The following is an 18,951-nucleotide window of genomic DNA, read 5'->3' on the forward strand; positions in this document are numbered from 1 at the left end:
AAAAAGCTTATTTTGAATAATGGAATGGACTGTCAGCCCTTACGTAAGGACAATTTGAAAGCTTATAGAAACAGCAATGAAATGATCTATTCATAAGCTTCAAATGAGGTATAAGGTATAATCTGTTGGTGGTGAAGGGTGTATGTGAGCCAAAATTTGTTCCTGTGAAAAAAGTTCAAGTGTAACTAATTTCACAGGAAATATGTTCTGGGAGAACTTTTTCCACAGACAATTTCTATATAATTTGTTCAATCTCTATGAAATAAGTTCCACACTTTACCTGGTGAAATAAGTTCTGGGTTGGTGGAATTTGTTCCTGACATAGTGAAATAAGTTCCATGTTTGTGAGATTTGTTCCTTACCTGGTAAAATAAGTTCTGGATTGGTGAAATTTGTTCCTTACCTGGTGAAATTAGTTCCTTGTCTGTGAAATATGTTCCACTGGTTAAACAAGTTATCTTATATACTGAGCACTTGTCATCAGTGAGTTTAAAGTCATTATAAAAAACATGTATTATATTGATAATGCAATAAATAGAAAGTGTAAACATCCAATTTGGATCATGTGGAGTAAAGCAAAAGTTTGATAACATACTCAATTAATAATACTAAAAACACTTATGATCCAGGAGAGAGTAGAATAAGAAATAATGATAAAAGTCTTTCCGAAAAAAAGTATTATAACGGTTAAAGATGAACAAAGTAACTGATCAATTATATTAAAAGACATAAAGAAACAAAAGACACACTCTTTAAAAACTGTGCAATGACCATAACTAAGTACATGTATGATTAGAACACCCAACATAGATTAACAGGAAACAAGGAGGTCGACTACCACATAAACGATAAAACATATATACAAATTATGATACATTATAATCGCTTTTATTTCTTATCTTCATTCTACAGTCATGCCTTCAATTGCAAATGTTCCCCATGCAAGCACAGAACCTTTTTTCTGGGAAATAGGTTCAAAACAGAACATTTTCATTGACTTCTATAAAATACCTTCGTTCAAAACTAATATCACAGGAACTTATATCACTTTTTGTTTTAAATATTAATATTGGAACAAAACTCATGGTGCTGTGATTTTTGTTCCGGAACTTATTTCACACTTGGTTAAAAAATTAGTTCCGGAACAAATTTTATAGTGCTGGAACATATTTGTTGTGACATAAGTTCCATCGGAACATATTTTCTATGACATTTGCTCCGACGGAACAAATGTCACGCCGGAACATTTTTTTTGTTACATATGCAGTTGTCCTTACGTAAGGGCTAGAAGTACTTTTTTAATTCATGTATCATTGTCATTTTGATTAGTTTCTTTAGTTACCAGTTCTGACATCAGAATCGGACTTCTTATAAACTGAGTTTTATTGTGCGTATTGCTGTGCGTTTGTTTATTCTACATCTTAACCTCTAGGTGAGTTTTGGATTTTGTGTTGTTGTTTTGCTGTCTCATGATGTTTTTTTTGTCGATTGTCAGCTATACAATGCCAAAAAAGAGGAAGGGTCCATTGATATTACAAGATGTACAAATACGACTCCGGGACGCTTTTGGTCAGTTTAAAGGGGCACTACATGTGATGCCTCGTACATGTAATATATACATGTATACTGAGAGTGTAACACAATTTTCTCTCCAATGAACCACAAAATCCCGATTTGATGGATCAAGGTGTGAACCATTTCAAAGTATAATATTTTCTGTTATCTAACATACCCTTCTGTGTGTGCCTATATCAAACATAATGACGCAATCCTTCGCATGTATACTAACAGCTCTTTTAACAAATTCATACGAATTGGGTGTAGAATGAACAACTATTTAAATAAAAAGTTGTTGTATGTGTACAGTAGAGACAAATCTCCACCCAAGTCACAATGTATAAAAAGTTAACACTTATAGGTCAAAGTACGGTCTTCAACGCTGGTCCTTGGCTCACCCTCAACGGCAAGCTATTAGGGCCCTAAACTGACTAATTTTTGGCTCACCTGGCCCGAAGGGCCAAGTGAGCTTTTCCCATCACTTTGCGTCCGTCGTCGTTAACTTTTACAAAAATCTTCTCCTCTGAAACAACTGAGCCAAATTAAACCAAACTTGGCCATAATCATCATTTGGGTATCTAGTTTAAAAAATGTGTGGCGTGACACCGCCATCCAACCAAGATGGCCTCCACAGCTAAAAATAGAACATAGGGGTAAAATGCAGTTTTTGGCTTATAACTCAAAAACCAAAGCATTTAGAGCAAATCTGACATGAACTTTTTAAATTGTTATTTGGATGGAGAGTTGTCTCATTGGCACTCACACCACATCTTCCTATATCTATGAAGTAAAATTGGTTATCAGGTCGGGATCTATCTACCCTGAAATTTTCAGATGAATCGGACAACCTGTTGTTGGGTTGCTGCCCGTGAATTGATAATTTTAAGGAAATTTTGCTGTTTTGGTTATTTTCTTGAATATTATTATAGATAGAGATAAACTGTAAACAGCAATAATGTTCAGCGAAGTAAGATTAACAAATAAGTCAACATGACTGAAATGGTCAGTTGATCCCTTTAGGAGTTATTGCCCTTTATAGTCAATTTTTAACAATTTTTCGTAAATCTTAGTAATCTTTTACAAAAATCTTCTTCTCTGAAACGACATGGTTAAATTAAACCAAACTTGGCCACAATCATCATTTTTGGTATATAGTTTTAAAAATGTGTGGCGTGACCCGGTCAACCAACCAAGATGGCCGCCACAGCTAAAAATAGAACAGAGGGGTAAAATTCAGTTTTTGGCTTATAACTGAAAAACCAAAGCATTAAGAGCAAATCTGACATGGGATAACTTTTTTTATCAAGTCAAAATCTACCTGCCCTGAAATTTTCAGATGAATCGGACAACCCGTTGTTGGGTTGCTGCCCCAAATTGGTAATTTTAAGGAAATTTTGCTTTTATGAGTTATTATCTTGAATATTATTATAGATAGAGATAAACTGTAAAAAAAACCAATGAATGTCGGCAAAGTAAGATCTACAAGTAAGTAATCATGAAAGAAATTGTCAGTTGACCTCTTTAGGAGTTATTCCCTTTATAGTCAATTTTTAACCATTTTTTTCATAAATCTTAGTAATCTTTTACAAAAATCTTCTCCTCTGAAACTACTGGGCCAAGTTCATTACAGATAGAGATAATTGTAAGCAGCAAGAATGTTCAGTAAATTAAGATGTTCAAACTCATCACGATCACCGAAACACAATTTTGTCATGAATCCATCGGTAAATTTTTAATTAATTAAAAATACTTAATTCCATCTCGGATGCTTTCGACATTACTCGTTACCTGTTTGTACAAAAAATTATCGTTTGTAATTTATACGCATTTGATTGGTTAATTGAAATACCTGTTCACTTCAGGTAAATTTTCATAAATATTTCCTGGTCATTTCGAAAAGTTTACTGGTCAATTCAACACGTTAAATTTACCCACCCTCCCGTTAAATTTATGCCAAAATATGATTATCATTACTTATGTGTTGAGTTTTGTTTTATTACATCGAAATTGGAGCGGAGGGAATTTGCGTCCTTTGTTTAATATTCTGACACATAGATCAAGGTGAGCGACACAGGCTCTTTAGAGCCTCTAGTTTGTTTTACATAAATAAGGCCGTTCGTTTTTTTATTTGAATTGTTTTACATTGTCTTATCGAGCCCTTTATAGCTGACTGCGGTTTGGGCTTTGCTCATTGTTAAGGCCGTACGGTGACCTATAGTTGTTAATGTCTGTGTCATTTTGGTCTTTTGTGGATAGTTGTCCTATTGGCAATAATACCACATCTTCTTTTTTATATTAAACAATTTAAACAGGAACCCCAACGGTCTAATCTTTAAACAAAATATCCCAATAAATGAAAAACTCCTATGAACCACACAAACAATCGGCAACCACTGAACAACAGGCAACTGAATGAGAAGGTGCATATACATACAGTGGGTTTAAACGTTTTTCACGGGCGCCAATCTTCACCCTAACCTACAGTATAATGTAACATTACAACAAATACAGACACACTATAATATATGAACTAAAATAATTGTGATAAGTTTGTGACATATATTATTCAATTCAAAGAAGGAAAAAAAGAAATCATTCTCTCTCACACACATACAAACACACAAATACACATAGACAATCATCTCTCTCGCTTTCTCCATCACATTTAAATATACAAATAAGTTAGTAAAATTCTTCATCATCAAAATCAGCGTAGAATTCATTGTAGTATTCCTCTTCTGCCATACGTGCCTTGTCTGCCGCGTAACCAAACAAGAAATCCCAAAAGTAGGTGTAAGACTCCCGATATAGCTGCTGGCGACTCTGTTTGGTAGATAAACTATTTTTGGCACATTTTACAAATAGAGAGAACGGAATTTTTCCTTCCTTTTTTCCTTTTTTCTCATTGCTTTCTGAAAAAAAATAGTTAATAACATAGACACGTGGACATAATCATAATGCCATGGACATATTCTGCTTACCCTTCCAGAGCACCATATATCACTCCGATTGTTAGTGGGGTTAATTATGCTCATTCTTTGGTTTTCTATGTTGTATTTTGTTGTTTGTCTATTAGCCCCCCCCCCTCCCCCGTGTCTATTAGTCCTCTCTTTTTATTTTGTCATGCCATTATTAGTTCTTTTCGACTAATAAGTTTGATTATTCTTTTGTTATCCTTTGCTATCGTTTCTCGTTTGCCTTAGTAATGCCAATTTATGGTTTTCTTTATAAAATACATATTTCTTAATAACTTTATTTGTGCTTTTTGTTTTTGTTTTGTTAAATTACATTTTGTAACAAGAGTAAATAGAGTACAAGCGTTCCACGACAAAGCTGTACAAAGCAGGGTTTATTAATTATTGTCATCAAGTATCGATTTTGTTGTGAATAGCTGTCCTATATTAAAAAAAAAAGAATTTTTAAACTATTTCTTCAAAAAATAAAATAATAAAAATACTGAACTGCGAGCAAAATTCCAGACGGAAATAGGCAAAATCAACAGCTCCAACACAATTTATACTGGACCAATTGTTGCCTAAAACCCGATAATATTTTGAATTTGCATATAACGATACAAATATACCTAATTTAATATTCTATGACATTTGTTCATACCTGTTATACAATGCCACAAACGTTTACAGCATAACTTATATAGGTAAAAATATCGGCGACTGGACATTAGTCAAGAAAATCAATTAATGCTAAATTACCTTGCTGTTGATGTTCTTCCTCGTGTTTCTTCTGTTGTTCTTCGGCTTTCTTCTGTTGATGAACTTCCTTCTGATTTGGATTTGTGGACTTTGTTTTAGTGTTGGTTAATCTCAACAGTTTAATGTTTCCACAATAAATGAAAGGATTATTTGTACTGTGCGTTTCTTTTTTCTGAAAGAACAAATCATGAAGCATGTTTAGCAAATTAATTCAAATCCTTAAAATTTTTAACAGAGATGAAAAAAATATTAAGTTGCAAATGTGAACATGCGATATATATTTGATAATTATATCATCGCTTTAAAGAGATGATTTTCTGCTTAACTTTTGTCCGTTTGTCCGTTTCAGTCGCAAATACAAGTCTCAGCTTTTTGGTAAAAGGCACTAAGCGTTGTCTTAATTGTCTAATCGTACCATACCGTTTAGTTACGCCCATAATCTATGGTTTGTTGTTAATGGAAATAAATATATGATCGACAAACTCAATATTTACAACTCTGACTTCGTGTAATTAACTTCTTTGCTGTTACATTTGTAACAACATAAATTCACTTAACTCGACTCTTAAAATTCATTGGAAGAAATGCTTTCAACGTATGGTTGTTTCAATCTGTCATTTAATTTTTTCGACAGGTTTTCCTTTAATCTTTATCCCTATGTATTTTTAAAAATTCATCCCGAATTCCCGGAAAAATAAACGCTGCATGAATCCCGATCTCCCGAGAAAAAAAATCCCTCATCCCTAGGGCCCGTCCAGACCTCCCGAAAAAGTCAGTCCACGACTTTAAAAAGCTGAATGCCGCAAAAATAATTTGAATACGCCGTGAATTGTCTATCTTACTCGAAAAAAAGTCGTGTTTTGGAAATGTGTTTATATATTAGTATGGCGTTCATTATCACTGGACTAGTATATATTTGTTTAGAGGCCAGCTGAAGGACGCCTCCGGGTGCGGGAATTTCTCGCTACATTGAAGACCTGTTGGTGACCTTCTGGTGTTGTTTTTTATTTGGTCGGGTTGTTGTCTCTTTGACACATTCCCCATTTCCATTCTCAATTTTATTATATATTATTAACCTTAAACATAATCATATACTTATGTAAGACTAGGAAATATAAAAAAAATTACGTGTGTATATATTTTTGATTATTTTTCCTTTCCAAACACGAATAATCGTATACATCGTAAAACACCGTGTCCGAAATTTTGTCTTTTCATTCTGTCAATTGCGATATTAATTTATGAAATACCAGAGGGGGACAAGATTAATCCAAGAGAAACGTATAGTGTACAGGTGGGAATAAATTAAAAGCCCATATTGTACCTATTGTACCTTTCCAAACACGAATGACCGGATACGCCGTACAACTTCGTGTCCGAAAGTCTGTCGTTTCTCTCCGTCCATTTCTATATCTATATTTCTGCAAAAAAAGAAAAATGAATCCTCAAGTATACTTTATAAACGTTATTAATTTATGCGCTAAGTTTTCGCGGGACCAAAAAACATTCAGCATGAATATGGTTCCTTACTTGGAAGAAGAAGAAGAATAGTATTTGATTATCATTGCCTAGATTGTCAACTATTCTGCTAGAATGAAGAAGAAAAACCGCTCCTATATACTCATGGTACAAGTAGTATAATGTTTCTCAATGCAATATCACTGCTATAAGTTTAACGGCATTGACTAACATATAACAACCAATTCCATTGAGTGTGAAGGTAAAGGTAGAATCCCTGGTTAGCTGAATCGTGAGGTCATCATAAGGTCAGGTATACTACCCTCCTTTTGAAATAGCCTAGTCCTACAGACAGATAGATTGGTTATCGGTCGGACTAGTCTACTTTTAAAGAAGAGTAGTTTACCTGACCTTATAATGACTAAACGATTCTGCTAGCAAACAAACTAACCATACATTGTAAATTTGCCTACACTCTCAATGGAATCGGCTGTAAAAGGGTTTCGGACGATCGGTATTTTGATTTATTCCAAAGTCAATGTAAATGTTTTTTTATTTCCTCTATATTTTTACTTGTATCGTATACAATAGACGTAATGCGACATCTCATGAATAAAAGAAATAACTGTCAATATGGGAGGGGTATTTACAAATATTTTTCTTGTACTACTAGTACTAGTAATAGAAAATATATGAAAAAGTTAATTTACAAAGAATGGTCATATTTATTAACTTAATACTTACATAAAATTGACCATTAAGCTCGAAAGAACACAAAACCAGGACAGATTTAATCTTCACTGAAACTACTGGACCAAATTGAAATACCTTCAAACTTAAACTGTATGTTCCTCAGGGTATCTAGTTTATAAATTGCACCCAAAGTTTTGACTCCATCAACAAACATGGCTAAAAAAATAACATAGTGGTCAAATTCCGGATGTTGGCTCATATCTCCAAAAACTAAAGCATTTAAAGTAAATTTGACAAGAGGTATAAATTGCTCAAGCATTTGAATTAAGATTTGCGTATGGTATCATTTTTCCAAATAGGCAAGCAAGCCAACCACCCCTTCAAGTAGCTAGCATTTATTTAGAACAACGGATTCAGATGTTATTGCCCGTTAAGTATAACGCAGAGTTAATTGCAGTTCATAATAGAAATGCTTGAGCAAACATTTATACAACCAAAGGAAGCATGCCAGACAACCAAACATTTGCCTGTCTGTGTCATTTTGGTCTCTTGTGGACAGTTGTCTCATTGGCAATCATACCACATCTTTCTAAGTTTATATATAAACTGCAAGCATTAGGAAAATAGCTCTAATTTGAAATCCTTATTGGTGCGTAGTTTAAAATAAAATTGGCATATTGACAATTCATTATAATAGCTTATTTACTACATATATTTGTAAGTCAAAGTTGTTTTACTGAACATGCGACCAAAAGATGGATTAAAACTGAAACCTTTAAAAAAAATTGTAATAAAAAAATACATTCAATACCCCCAAGAGAGTAAAGCCAGGCATTGTCTCGCTGCATTTTAAGGCCTATTGGTGACCTTCTGTTGTTGTCTGTTCTATGGTCGGGTTGCTGTCTCTTTTACACATTCATTTTCAATTTTATTGTCTTACAGATACAAATTAATCCATTTTCTTAATTCCGTCAACACCAACAGCCATTAAAACTGTCACGCGGATGAGAATACCAATTTTACTGTTTAAGTACTAGTATTCTGTTGTTTATATCTTATGCCTGCTTTTATCCTTAATTGGGAATGATATTCATCAATAAGGTTTTTTTTATTCAAACAATATTATATTTAAATTCCACTGGTTTTTTTTTGTAGACTGGTAAGTTTTCAGATAATTCCGGTTTAATCGAAATCTGGGATAATGCACAATACGCACTGAAAGAAGAACAAGTTGGGAAACCTCTCACACCTCTGATGAAGTTCCGAACACGACAGAAGTAAGTAATTAGAACAAGTGGGGAAATCTCTCTCACCTCTGATGAAGTTCCGAACACGACAGAAGTAAGTAATTAGAACAAGTGGGGAAATCTCTCTCACCTCTGATGAAGTTCCGAACACGACAGAAGTAAGTAATTAGAACAAGTGGGGAAATCTCTCTCACCTCTGATGAAGTTCCGAACACGTCAGAGGTACGTAATTAGAACAAGTGGGGAAACCTCTTACAACTCTGATGAAGTTCCGAACACGACAGAAGTAAGTAATTAGAACTTGATTTTGTCAAAGAAATTACAGCAAAATGCATTGAGCGTGTAGGTAAAGGTAATATCCTTGGTTAGCTTGCTGGCTGCAGCTAGATGAACCGTGAAGTTATTATTAGGTAAGTTTACTACCCTTCTTTAAAAGTAGACTAGTTCGACATATATACTCACTCTATCTGTCTGTAGGACTAGACTACTCCGAAAGAAGGGTAGTTTAGTTATCCTTATAATGATTTCACGGTTCAGCTAACAAACAAGCTAGCCAAAGATATGACATATACCTACACACTCAATGCATTTTGCTGTATTACTCAAATCTTTTGAATTAAATTAACGATAAACGATTTGGTCGGACAGCCATTCATCACTATCATAAATTGTAGTTGCGTCCACGCAGTTCATAGTTACTATTAAATGAAGAATGGAAAAGAATGGTCCAAAAATTCAAGAATAGATAATTTGTTGGTGCGAACATATAAAGAACAGAGAATAAAAAATATAAAACGAAGAATAAAGTCCTAAATACCAGTACACTAAAAAAAAATAGAAAAGAAAGGTACTCTCCCATATTTAGACCTTCGTATAAGTACTGTGGAAATTTCAGCTTTACTGCATCCAAAACAAATCTGAATATATGTGATTGAGTTGAGGTTTGCCAGATGGAAATGTAAATAAGCAGCCGGATACGATTTTCTTCGGAGAACGACTGAGAATATTGAAACAATTTTATTTTATTTCTCTAGATATCCACCACCTGCTAATATAAGCCCTGGTGGAAGATCCACGGCCAAACTTTCCGACCAGGCAAAATCTGTACTGAAATCGTGGTGGTCAGAAAATTCTCAAAACCCTTATCCTACACAAGCAACAAGAGAGGAGATCGCAAATCGAGCAGGACTTACACATTATCAGGTAACGTCAACTTGACTTTATTTCAATTTGACTTTAAAAAATATTGTTTTAACTTAATATTACTAATATAAATTTCTCTTACGGTTGTACAAAGAAAAAAAAATGTCTGATGTTAAAGTTTGACACCGGAACCTGTCATATTGGTATGCACAAAAGATTATATCAAGGAGTCGTGGAATTTTCATTTTAACACAAAAAGAATGTTTAAAATAAGGGATATATATATATTTGAATTCTAATAATACACTCGCCGCAGACTCGTTTTTTACTATATTTAACTTGAATAACTCGATTAGGAAATTGGTTATGATTCATGCAAATGATACAATATCATATGCGGTTCAATTAAGGAAATTAAAAAGGAGAGGCCAGGGGCTCCCAAAGTAAGCAACTTTTAAAGACGTCGGCAGGTAAAAAGTCTATTCATTAACTATAAATGCAGCGCTATAAGTGGCCAGTCGAGCTCAAGGGGAATATCTACCAGTTGCCAAATCAAATACAGATCCTGGGTTCATGCTGAGGTTCAATTTGTCAAATAATTTGCATGTTAGCAACTATAGGTATCTGTGTACGACATTCTACACTGAGCAAACCCCATACTGTATGAAATGTAAAACAGTTCAACGAGAAAAAGAACGTCCTGAGTAATGATCAAACAGTATACGCAAAAATTAATGTGAGAGACAGCAACCAACGGCAATCCCTAAAAAAATACTGCTACTAGCTACCGAATTGGCTTTGATAAGAATGAATAATTTGCCACTGGATGTTCTTTAATTAGCTTGAACTATTTGCCACTGGATTTTCTTCAATTGAGTGAACTATTTGCCACTGTAGTTTCTTTAAGTCATGTGAACTATTTTGCACTGGATTGTCTTTAATAAGTATGAACTATTTGCCGCTGGATTGTCTTTATTAGTATGAATCATTTGCCGCTGGATTGTCTTTTATTAGTATGAATCATTTGCCGCTGGATTGTCTTTTATTAGTATGAATCATTTGCCGCTGGATTGTCTTTTATTAGTATGAATCATTAGCCGCTGGATTGTCTTTTATTAGTATGAATCATTTGCCACTGGATTGTCTTTTATTAGTATGAATCATTGGCCGCTGGATTGTCTTTTATAAGATTGAATCATTTGCCACTGGATTGTCTTTTATTAGTATGAATCATTGGCCGCTGGATTGTCTTTTATTAGTATGAATCATTTGCCACTGGATTGTCTTTTATTAGTATGAATCATTGGCCGCTGGATTGTCTTTTATAAGATTGAATCATTTGCCGCTGGATTGTCTTTTATTAGTATGAATCATTTGCCGCTGGATTGTCTTTTATTAGTATGAATCATTTGCCGCTGGATTGTCTTTTATTAGTATGAATCATTTGCCGCTGGATTGTCTTTTATTAGTATGAATCATTTGCCGCTGGATTGTCTTTTATTAGTATGAATCATTTGCCGCTGGATTGTCTTTAATTAGTATGAACCATTTGCCACTGGATTGTCTTAAATTAGTATGAACTATTTGCCACTGGATTGTCTTAAATAAGAATGAACTATTTGCGACTGAATTGTCTTAAATCAGTATGAACTATTTGCCACTGGATTGTCTTAAATAAGTAAGAACTATTTGCCACTGGATTGTCTTAAATTAGTATAAACTATTTGCCACTGGATTGTCTTTAATTAGTATGAACTATTTGCCACTGGATTGTCTTAAATTAGTATGAACTATTTGCGACTGGATTGTCTTAAATTAGTATGAACTATTTGCGACTGGATTGTCTTTAATTAGTATGAACTATTTGCCAGTGGATTGTTTTGAATTAGTATGAACTATTTGCGACTGAATTGTCTTAAATTAGTATGAACTATTTGCCACTGGATTGTCTTAAATCAGTATGAACTATTTGCCACTGGATTGTCTTAAATTAGTATGAACTATTTGCCACTGGATTGTCTTAAATTAGTATAAACTATTTGCCACTGGATTGTCTTTAATTAGTATGAACTATTTGCCACTGGATTGTCTTAAATTAGTATGAACTATTTGCGACTGAATTGTCTTAAATCAGTATGAACTATTTGCGACTGGATTGTCTTTAATTAGTATGAACTATTTGCGACTGAATTGTCTTTAATAAGAAAGAACTATTTTTACCACTGGATTTTCTCTTAACTGGTATGAACTATTTGCCACCGGATTGTCTTCAATAAGAAAGAACTATTTGACAATGCATTTTCTTTAAATAGTGAGCACTATTTGCCACTAAATTGTCTTTAATTAGTATGAACTATTTGTCACTGGATTATCTTAAATAAGTATAAATTATTTTGCACTGAATTGTTTTCAATTGCTATGCACTATTTGCGACTGGATTGTCTTTAATTAGTAAGAACTATTTTCACCACTGGATTTTCTCTTAACTAGTATGAATTATTTGCTACCGGATTGTCTTCAATTAGAAAGAACTATTTGACAATGCATTTTCTTTAAATAGTGAGCACTATTTGCCACTAAATTGTCTTTAATTAGTATGAACTATTTGTCACTGGATTATCTTAAATAAGTATAAATTATTTTGCACTGAATTGTTTTCAATTGCTATGCACTATTTGCGACTGGATTGTCTTTTATTAGTATGAATCATTTGCCGCTGGATTGTCTTTTATTAGTATGAATCATTTGCCGCTGGATTGTCTTTTATTAGTATGAATCATTTGCCGCTGGATTGTCTTTTATTAGTATGAATCATTTGCCGCTGGATTGTCTTAAATTAGTATAAACTATTTGCCACTGGATTGTCTTTAATTAGTATGAACTATTTGCCACTGGATTGTCTTAAATTAGTATGAACTATTTGCGACTGAATTGTCTTAAATTAGTATGAACTATTTGCCACTGGATTGTCTTTAATTAGTATGAACTATTTGCGACTGGATTGTCTTAAATCAGTATGAACTATTTGCCACTGGATTGTCTTAAATAAGTAAGAACTATTTGCCACTGGATTGTCTTAAATTAGTATAAACTATTTGCCACTGGATTGTCTTTAATTAGTATGAACTATTTGCCACTGGATTGTCTTAAATTAGTATGAACTATTTGCGACTGGATTGTCTTAAATTAGTATGAACTATTTGCGACTGGATTGTCTTTAATTAGTATGAACTATTTGCCAGTGGATTGTTTTGAATTAGTATGAACTATTTGCGACTGAATTGTCTTAAATTAGTATGAACTATTTGCCACTGGATTGTCTTAAATTAGTATGAACTATTTGCCACTGGATTGTCTTAAATTAGTATGAACTATTTGCCACTGGATTGTCTTAAATTAGTATAAACTATTTGCCACTGGATTGTCTTTAATTAGTATGAACTATTTGCCACTGGATTGTCTTAAATTAGTATGAACTATTTGCGACTGAATTGTCTTAAATTAGTATGAACTATTTGCGACTGAATTGTCTTAAATCAGTATGAACTATTTGCGACTGGATTGTCTTTAATTAGTATGAACTATTTGCGACTGAATTGTCTTTAATAAGAAAGAACTATTTTTACCACTGGATTTTCTCTTAACTGGTATGAACTATTTGCCACCGGATTGTCTTCAATAAGAAAGAACTATTTGACAATGCATTTTCTTTAAATAGTGAGCACTATTTGCCACTAAATTGTCTTTAATTAGTATGAACTATTTGTCACTGGATTATCTTAAATAAGTATAAATTATTTTGCACTGAATTGTTTTCAATTGCTATGCACTATTTGCGACTGGATTGTCTTTAATTAGTAAGAACTATTTTCACCACTGGATTTTCTCTTAACTAGTATGAATTATTTGCCACCGGATTGTCTTCAATTAGAAAGAACTATTTGACAATGCATTTTCTTTAAATAGTGAGCACTATTTGCCACTAAATTGTCTTTAATTAGTATGCACTATTTGTCACTGGATTATCTTAAATAAGTATAAATTATTTTGCACTGAATTGTTTTCAATTGCTATGCACTATTTGCGACTGGATTGTCTTTAATTAGTAAGAACTATTTTCACCACTGGATTTTCTCTTAACTAGTATGAATTATTTGCCACCGGATTGTCTTCAATTAGAAAGAACTATTTGACAATGCATTTTCTTTAAATAGTGTGAACTATTTGCCACTGGATTGCTTTTAATTGTTATGAACTATGTGCCACTGGATTGCTTTTTTAAATTATTATGAACTATGTGCCACTGCATTGTTTTAAATTATTATGAACTATTTGCCACTGCATTGTCTTTTATTATTATGAACTATTTGCCACTGGATTGCATTGAATTGATTGGTAATATTAACCATTGACTAGTCTTAAATAAGTATGAATTATGACCTACTGGATTGATTGAATTATTAAGAATTATTTGCCTGAAATTTGGAAATCAATTTTGAGTTAATAACAGAAAGTGACAGAAAGTTTTCGTCAAGCGCTGATCTCCCTTAGGGGAAGGCGATTAAAAACAGAAATTTCACGATAAGCAGATTATCGGATTTTGTGCGTATAGATATCGTTAAAATATCGGCCGCTCTTATCAATTTGAAGACATCACTTTCATCTTCTCCCTTTGACTCTCTGGCCGAAAATATATACAGAATTAGGCTCTTGATATTTTACGATATCAATGCCTAGCAGCCCAGATAATCTATATTTAACTCCCATGGACAGAAATATACTTAGGCCAATCTGCCGCTATCATATATGAAAAATGATATATAATAGATAATATGTAATAAATATAAATGTTGTATTTCAATATAGGTTAAAACTTGGTTTGCAAACGCCAGACGACGACAGAAAATGAGTGCCGAGAAAAATCAATTGAACTATGAACTGTACATGAAAAAGAAACGTGAGCTTTTGAGTAAAAATGGCACACAAGCAAGGTCTAGAAACACTAAAAAAGATGAACCAAGCGAATCGACCGAAATGCATTCCACTGACAACGCCAATTCACATGGTACAAACCTATTTAGTACATCACAATGCACCACGACAACTCCACAGCATGTTTGTCAAGAAACACTTCAGAGCAACATTCAAGATCGACACCCGTCACAACCTTTCAAATATTTTGTTACCATTCCAAAGTTGGTGCCATTAGATTATAACAATAATTTTTCGTACGGTAGCATACCACCAGTTAGTCGACCGAATTTTAACCAGTCTGTAAGCACAAACTGTATTCAAAACTTAACACAACTTTGTCGACACATTGGTTCTAACGCTGACGCCGACAGTCAATCAAGAAATCCTGTTTCACACAATAGTGGAATTCTTCCATTTGTCAATGTTCAAAATAACTACCACCATGCATTTCGGTATCAAAATATCGACGACACGCGTGTATCATATGGACCAGAAAATCAGTTGAGTCCAGTGCCTAACTACTGGCCACAAGTACGAAACCCTGTCCAATTATGTGCCCAAGAAACCCATACGTATGGAATAAATTACATTGATGGAAGAAATAGTATACACAAGTGTAACCATAGTGAAAACAGACAGGCTTCTGACCTTTTTAACTCAAGGTCGGTAAGCGATCAGGCATTCATTAATCCCGTGTACTCATCTCAACATAATAGTCCCAGAGTACCAACATTTACATTCCAACAGGAGAATTGTACATCCTTAGTTCCTGACCACAGTCTCATAGATAATCCAATGATATGTTCACGTACAGTAGAAATCTCCACCAAAGAACTTATAGGTAAGCAACAATTAAAGAATATGAAAGGAATATTGAGGAGGGGGTATGTTTGTTGGTATGTTAAGCGTCAGGCTTGCAGAATTGCGTTTTTGGAACCCTTTTTTTTGGTGAATATTATGTGGAAAGTGAATAGTATAGTTGTATCATTGGCAATCATACCCCATCTTATTTATAGTTGCCACTAAGTATTTATATTTTCTTTAATTAATCTTTTTATTTGTCCTTATGCATAATTTCTATCTGAATAGTTGAGTCCATTTCTTTTGATATTTAAAGTTTATGGTAAAAGATCACTGCTGTGTCCTTTGGTCATGATCATAATGGATAGTTTTCACACTAAACACGAACTACTTGCCACTGAACAAAACAATTAAATACAGCATTTTCTGCTATACCTGCTGGTTAAACTAAATAGTTTATAATTTGGATATGTATAAACTCGAGGAAAGACTCCATAACGGTTTGAAAAAAAAATATTTGATTCATTTCGCGTATTTCAGATCTTCAATGTTTCTGACATGTTTAAGGTTTTGGTTTTCAAATATTTGGTCACGAGCATTGTCGATGTTGAATACAGTAAAAGGGTACTGTTTTTTATATTAACCCAGAAATATTTGACTAAATAAGTTTATTCCCTAAACTTAGCCAGTGATTGTGTTTAGTCATGTCCAAACATTTTTCCTTACGAATTTAATGTCAATGGCTTGTCTTCGACATTCTTAGGTCTTATTCGCCGACTCTGAGCATGCGAGCGGTTTTTAATTCGAAATGTTATCATTTTATATGCATATTTCATTAAGATAAATACTTGTGTAATAAATAAATAAAAATAACATACTGTAATAATATATTACCCCTTTTATGTCCATTTTATTGAACTCAACTTTGGGTATGCGTCATCCTATTTCTTGAAACTGTTTTGTAGGAAGCCAACAAATCAAGAACTCTAATGATGGATTTAGAGTAGAAAATAGCATCAGCCCGATGCTTCTTTCTCGGCCTAGCTCCTGTCCACTACCGACCACAGAAAAGTTACGCTATTTGTTGACCAGCGAACATACAACAAAATCTCACTATCAAATCAAAGAAGCATCTTATAACAGAAGGTAATAAGAACTCTAACGCCTAATCAAGGTTAAAGATACGGAGAAAAACGTAAAATGTGAACAGCATACACAGAAATATACATTAGAGTAATAAAAAAACGTTTAAGCATATTTGGTACATGTTTTTGTAGAGCAACATGTTGAATCCATTCCTTTGACAAAATTATTTCACCTCATGTTTTAGGAAACTGATACCAGTGTTAATATTTTAATGCCAGAAGCACATGCCTGTGCACACACAATAAAAATGTGGCATATGACATATCTAATAATGTTTTCTTCTTCTTCAGATACCCAGAGCAACCGGAGAAACAAATTCAAACTAATTATGAAATAAAACAGGTTTGTAAATAATAACTAATATGAAAATTAAACAAAAGATGTGGTAAATGATTGTCAATTATAGATTTCTCTATCAAAGACCAAATGACCTGGAAGTAAGGTATCAAAAATGACAAAAGCAAAATAATTCAAAGAAAAACTTAACGGTCTGATAAATGTACAAAATGATAAACGAAAAAAAATGATTTAAACAACAACAACTGAAATATGTATGATGGTATATTTTGCAGGAGATGGGGATACGTGTAGGCCCAAATTTGATTGAAATACTTACCATGTGTCTGTACACTATACTGTTTGATAACAAACAGTGGTCAGTTTAATCAGAATTCGTAGGAAACAGCGATTTAATAGGAGGTTGCTAAGAATTGTTTATATTTTCTGTAAGGATTTCTCATCTGACACGTTGAAACATTTTTTTTCTAAAAACGGGTGTTATTTGTTATTTGATTGATTGGTAGTCTAACGCGACCTAAGAACACACAAAACATGTCGAGGCGAGAATACATTTCCAAAATTCCTCAATTCACTTTTCTAACTTGTTGCCAGTCTGAATTTATATGCAAAAGAAACGAAACCAACATTGTGGTTTTGTCATTTGATAAGGGACTTTGCGATGGAATTTTTGTGATTTTACTTTTGAAAATGACGTAACATTTTTAACCCTTAAGCCTCGGTCACACCTTACCGGATAGCTCGAACGGACGCCTAACAGATAACTTTTTTTCAATCCGTCCATGTCCGTTAGACGTCCTTTCGTATCCGTTAGACGTCCATTCATATCCGTTGCATGTCCGTTACGCGTCCGTTTTATCCGTTGACGTCCGTTCTGTCCGGTGGAAAATTTTGAGCATGTTCAAAACTTTGAACGGACGTCCAACGGATAAAATGTCCGTTGGACGTCCGTTAGGCGTCCGTTTTGTACGGTACTCGTCCGTTTCGTTTCCGTTTTGTATCCGTAACGTGTCCGTTATACATCCGTTGGAGGTCTGGCAGATAAATTCACCAAAAGACTTCTAACGGACGTTTAACGGATAAAACAGATCATGAACGAATATGAAACGGATAAATATAAAAAAGAAGATGTGGTATTATTGCCAAGGAGACAAATCTCCACAAGAGACAAAAGTGACACAGAAATAAACAATTTTAGGTAACTGTATGGCATTCCACATTGCCGAAAGCCCATAGCGCATTGTCAGCCATAAAAGACCCCGAAATAACAATGTAAAACAGCTCAAACGAGAAAACTAATAGACTTATTTATATAAAGAAAAAACACGAAAAACAAATATGTTACACATAAGCAAACGACAACCACTGAATTACAGGCTCTTGACTTGATACAGGCACATACATACCTAATGTGACGGGGTTAAACATGTTAACGGGATCCCAGCCTTCCCCTAACCTGGGACAGTGGTATCATAACAGTACATCATTCATCATTAGAACAAACTATCAAAATCAGCTGAAAAAGGCTTAACTCATCAGATGGACAAAACAAATGTTAATTTAAGATTTCTAGTCAGAAATGGCGGTTATTGATATGTCAGATTTCTTAAGGTTTATCAATTCTTATTATTCATAATCGATCTTAGAGACAGGGCACATTTTCACAATCAAGCAGCTGTTATTCAGGTCAGACACTGCTCTTTAGCTGCATTTTGAAGAACAAACCAAAACCAGTTATACACAGAACATTTTCAATATTAATGCGATTATTATTGTCGCCTTTAATTTTTTCGTATATATCTTGTTTATCCGTTTTATCCGGTACGCTTCCGTTTGGTGTCCGTTTTATGCGGTACTCGTCTGTTGGATGTACGTTCGACATCCGTTCTGTCCGGCACGTCTCCGTTTCTCGTCCGTTGCAT

At 33.8% G+C, this 18,951-nt stretch overlaps 2 protein-coding genes across 2 annotated transcripts; one reads left to right on the plus strand and one right to left on the minus strand.

The window, feature by feature from the left end:
• Positions 1-4,122: 4,122 nt before the first annotated feature.
• LOC134682098 (uncharacterized) lies at positions 4,123-6,685 on the minus strand. Its single transcript, XM_063541695.1, has 3 exons — positions 6,604-6,685; positions 5,271-5,442; positions 4,123-4,469 (listed from the first exon to the last, which is right to left on the minus strand). Exons 1-3 carry the CDS (start codon positions 6,673-6,675, stop codon positions 4,240-4,242), a joined length of 474 nt encoding a protein of 157 aa, XP_063397765.1. The 5' UTR covers positions 6,676-6,685; the 3' UTR covers positions 4,123-4,239.
• A 1,478-nt stretch (positions 6,686-8,163) lies between these two features.
• Positions 8,164-16,736, plus strand: LOC134727936 (uncharacterized). Its single transcript, XM_063592332.1, has 5 exons — positions 8,164-8,208; positions 8,577-8,698; positions 9,703-9,871; positions 14,678-15,626; positions 16,552-16,736. Exons 1-5 carry the CDS (start codon positions 8,164-8,166, stop codon positions 16,734-16,736), a joined length of 1,470 nt encoding a protein of 489 aa, XP_063448402.1.
• The last annotated feature ends 2,215 nt before the right edge of the window (positions 16,737-18,951 follow it).

This window comes from Mytilus trossulus, chromosome 8 (genome assembly GCF_036588685.1).
Source record: "Mytilus trossulus isolate FHL-02 chromosome 8, PNRI_Mtr1.1.1.hap1, whole genome shotgun sequence".
Lineage (NCBI taxonomy): Eukaryota > Metazoa > Mollusca > Bivalvia > Mytilida > Mytilidae > Mytilus > Mytilus trossulus.

Bases quoted from the DNA above. Each gene is read 5' to 3' on its own strand.
- LOC134682098 (XM_063541695.1), bottom strand. From the start codon at position 6,675: ATGGACGGAGAGAAACGACAGACTTTCGGACACGAAGTTGTACGGCGT. The intron at 5,443-6,603 runs GTACAATAGGTA...TTGTTCTTTCAG, and splicing joins GGTCATTCGTGTTTGGAAAG to AAAAAAGAAACGCACAGTAC. The intron at 4,470-5,270 runs GTAATTTAGCAT...ATTTTTTTTCAG, and splicing joins GGAAGAACATCAACAGCAAG to AAAGCAATGAGAAAAAAGGA.
- LOC134727936 (XM_063592332.1), top strand. From the start codon at position 8,164: ATGCGACCAAAAGATGGATTAAAACTGAAACCTTTAAAAAAAATT. The intron at 9,872-14,677 runs GTAACGTCAACT...ATTTCAATATAG, and splicing joins CAGGACTTACACATTATCAG to GTTAAAACTTGGTTTGCAAA. The intron at 15,627-16,551 runs GTAAGCAACAAT...ACTGTTTTGTAG, and splicing joins CTCCACCAAAGAACTTATAG to GAAGCCAACAAATCAAGAAC.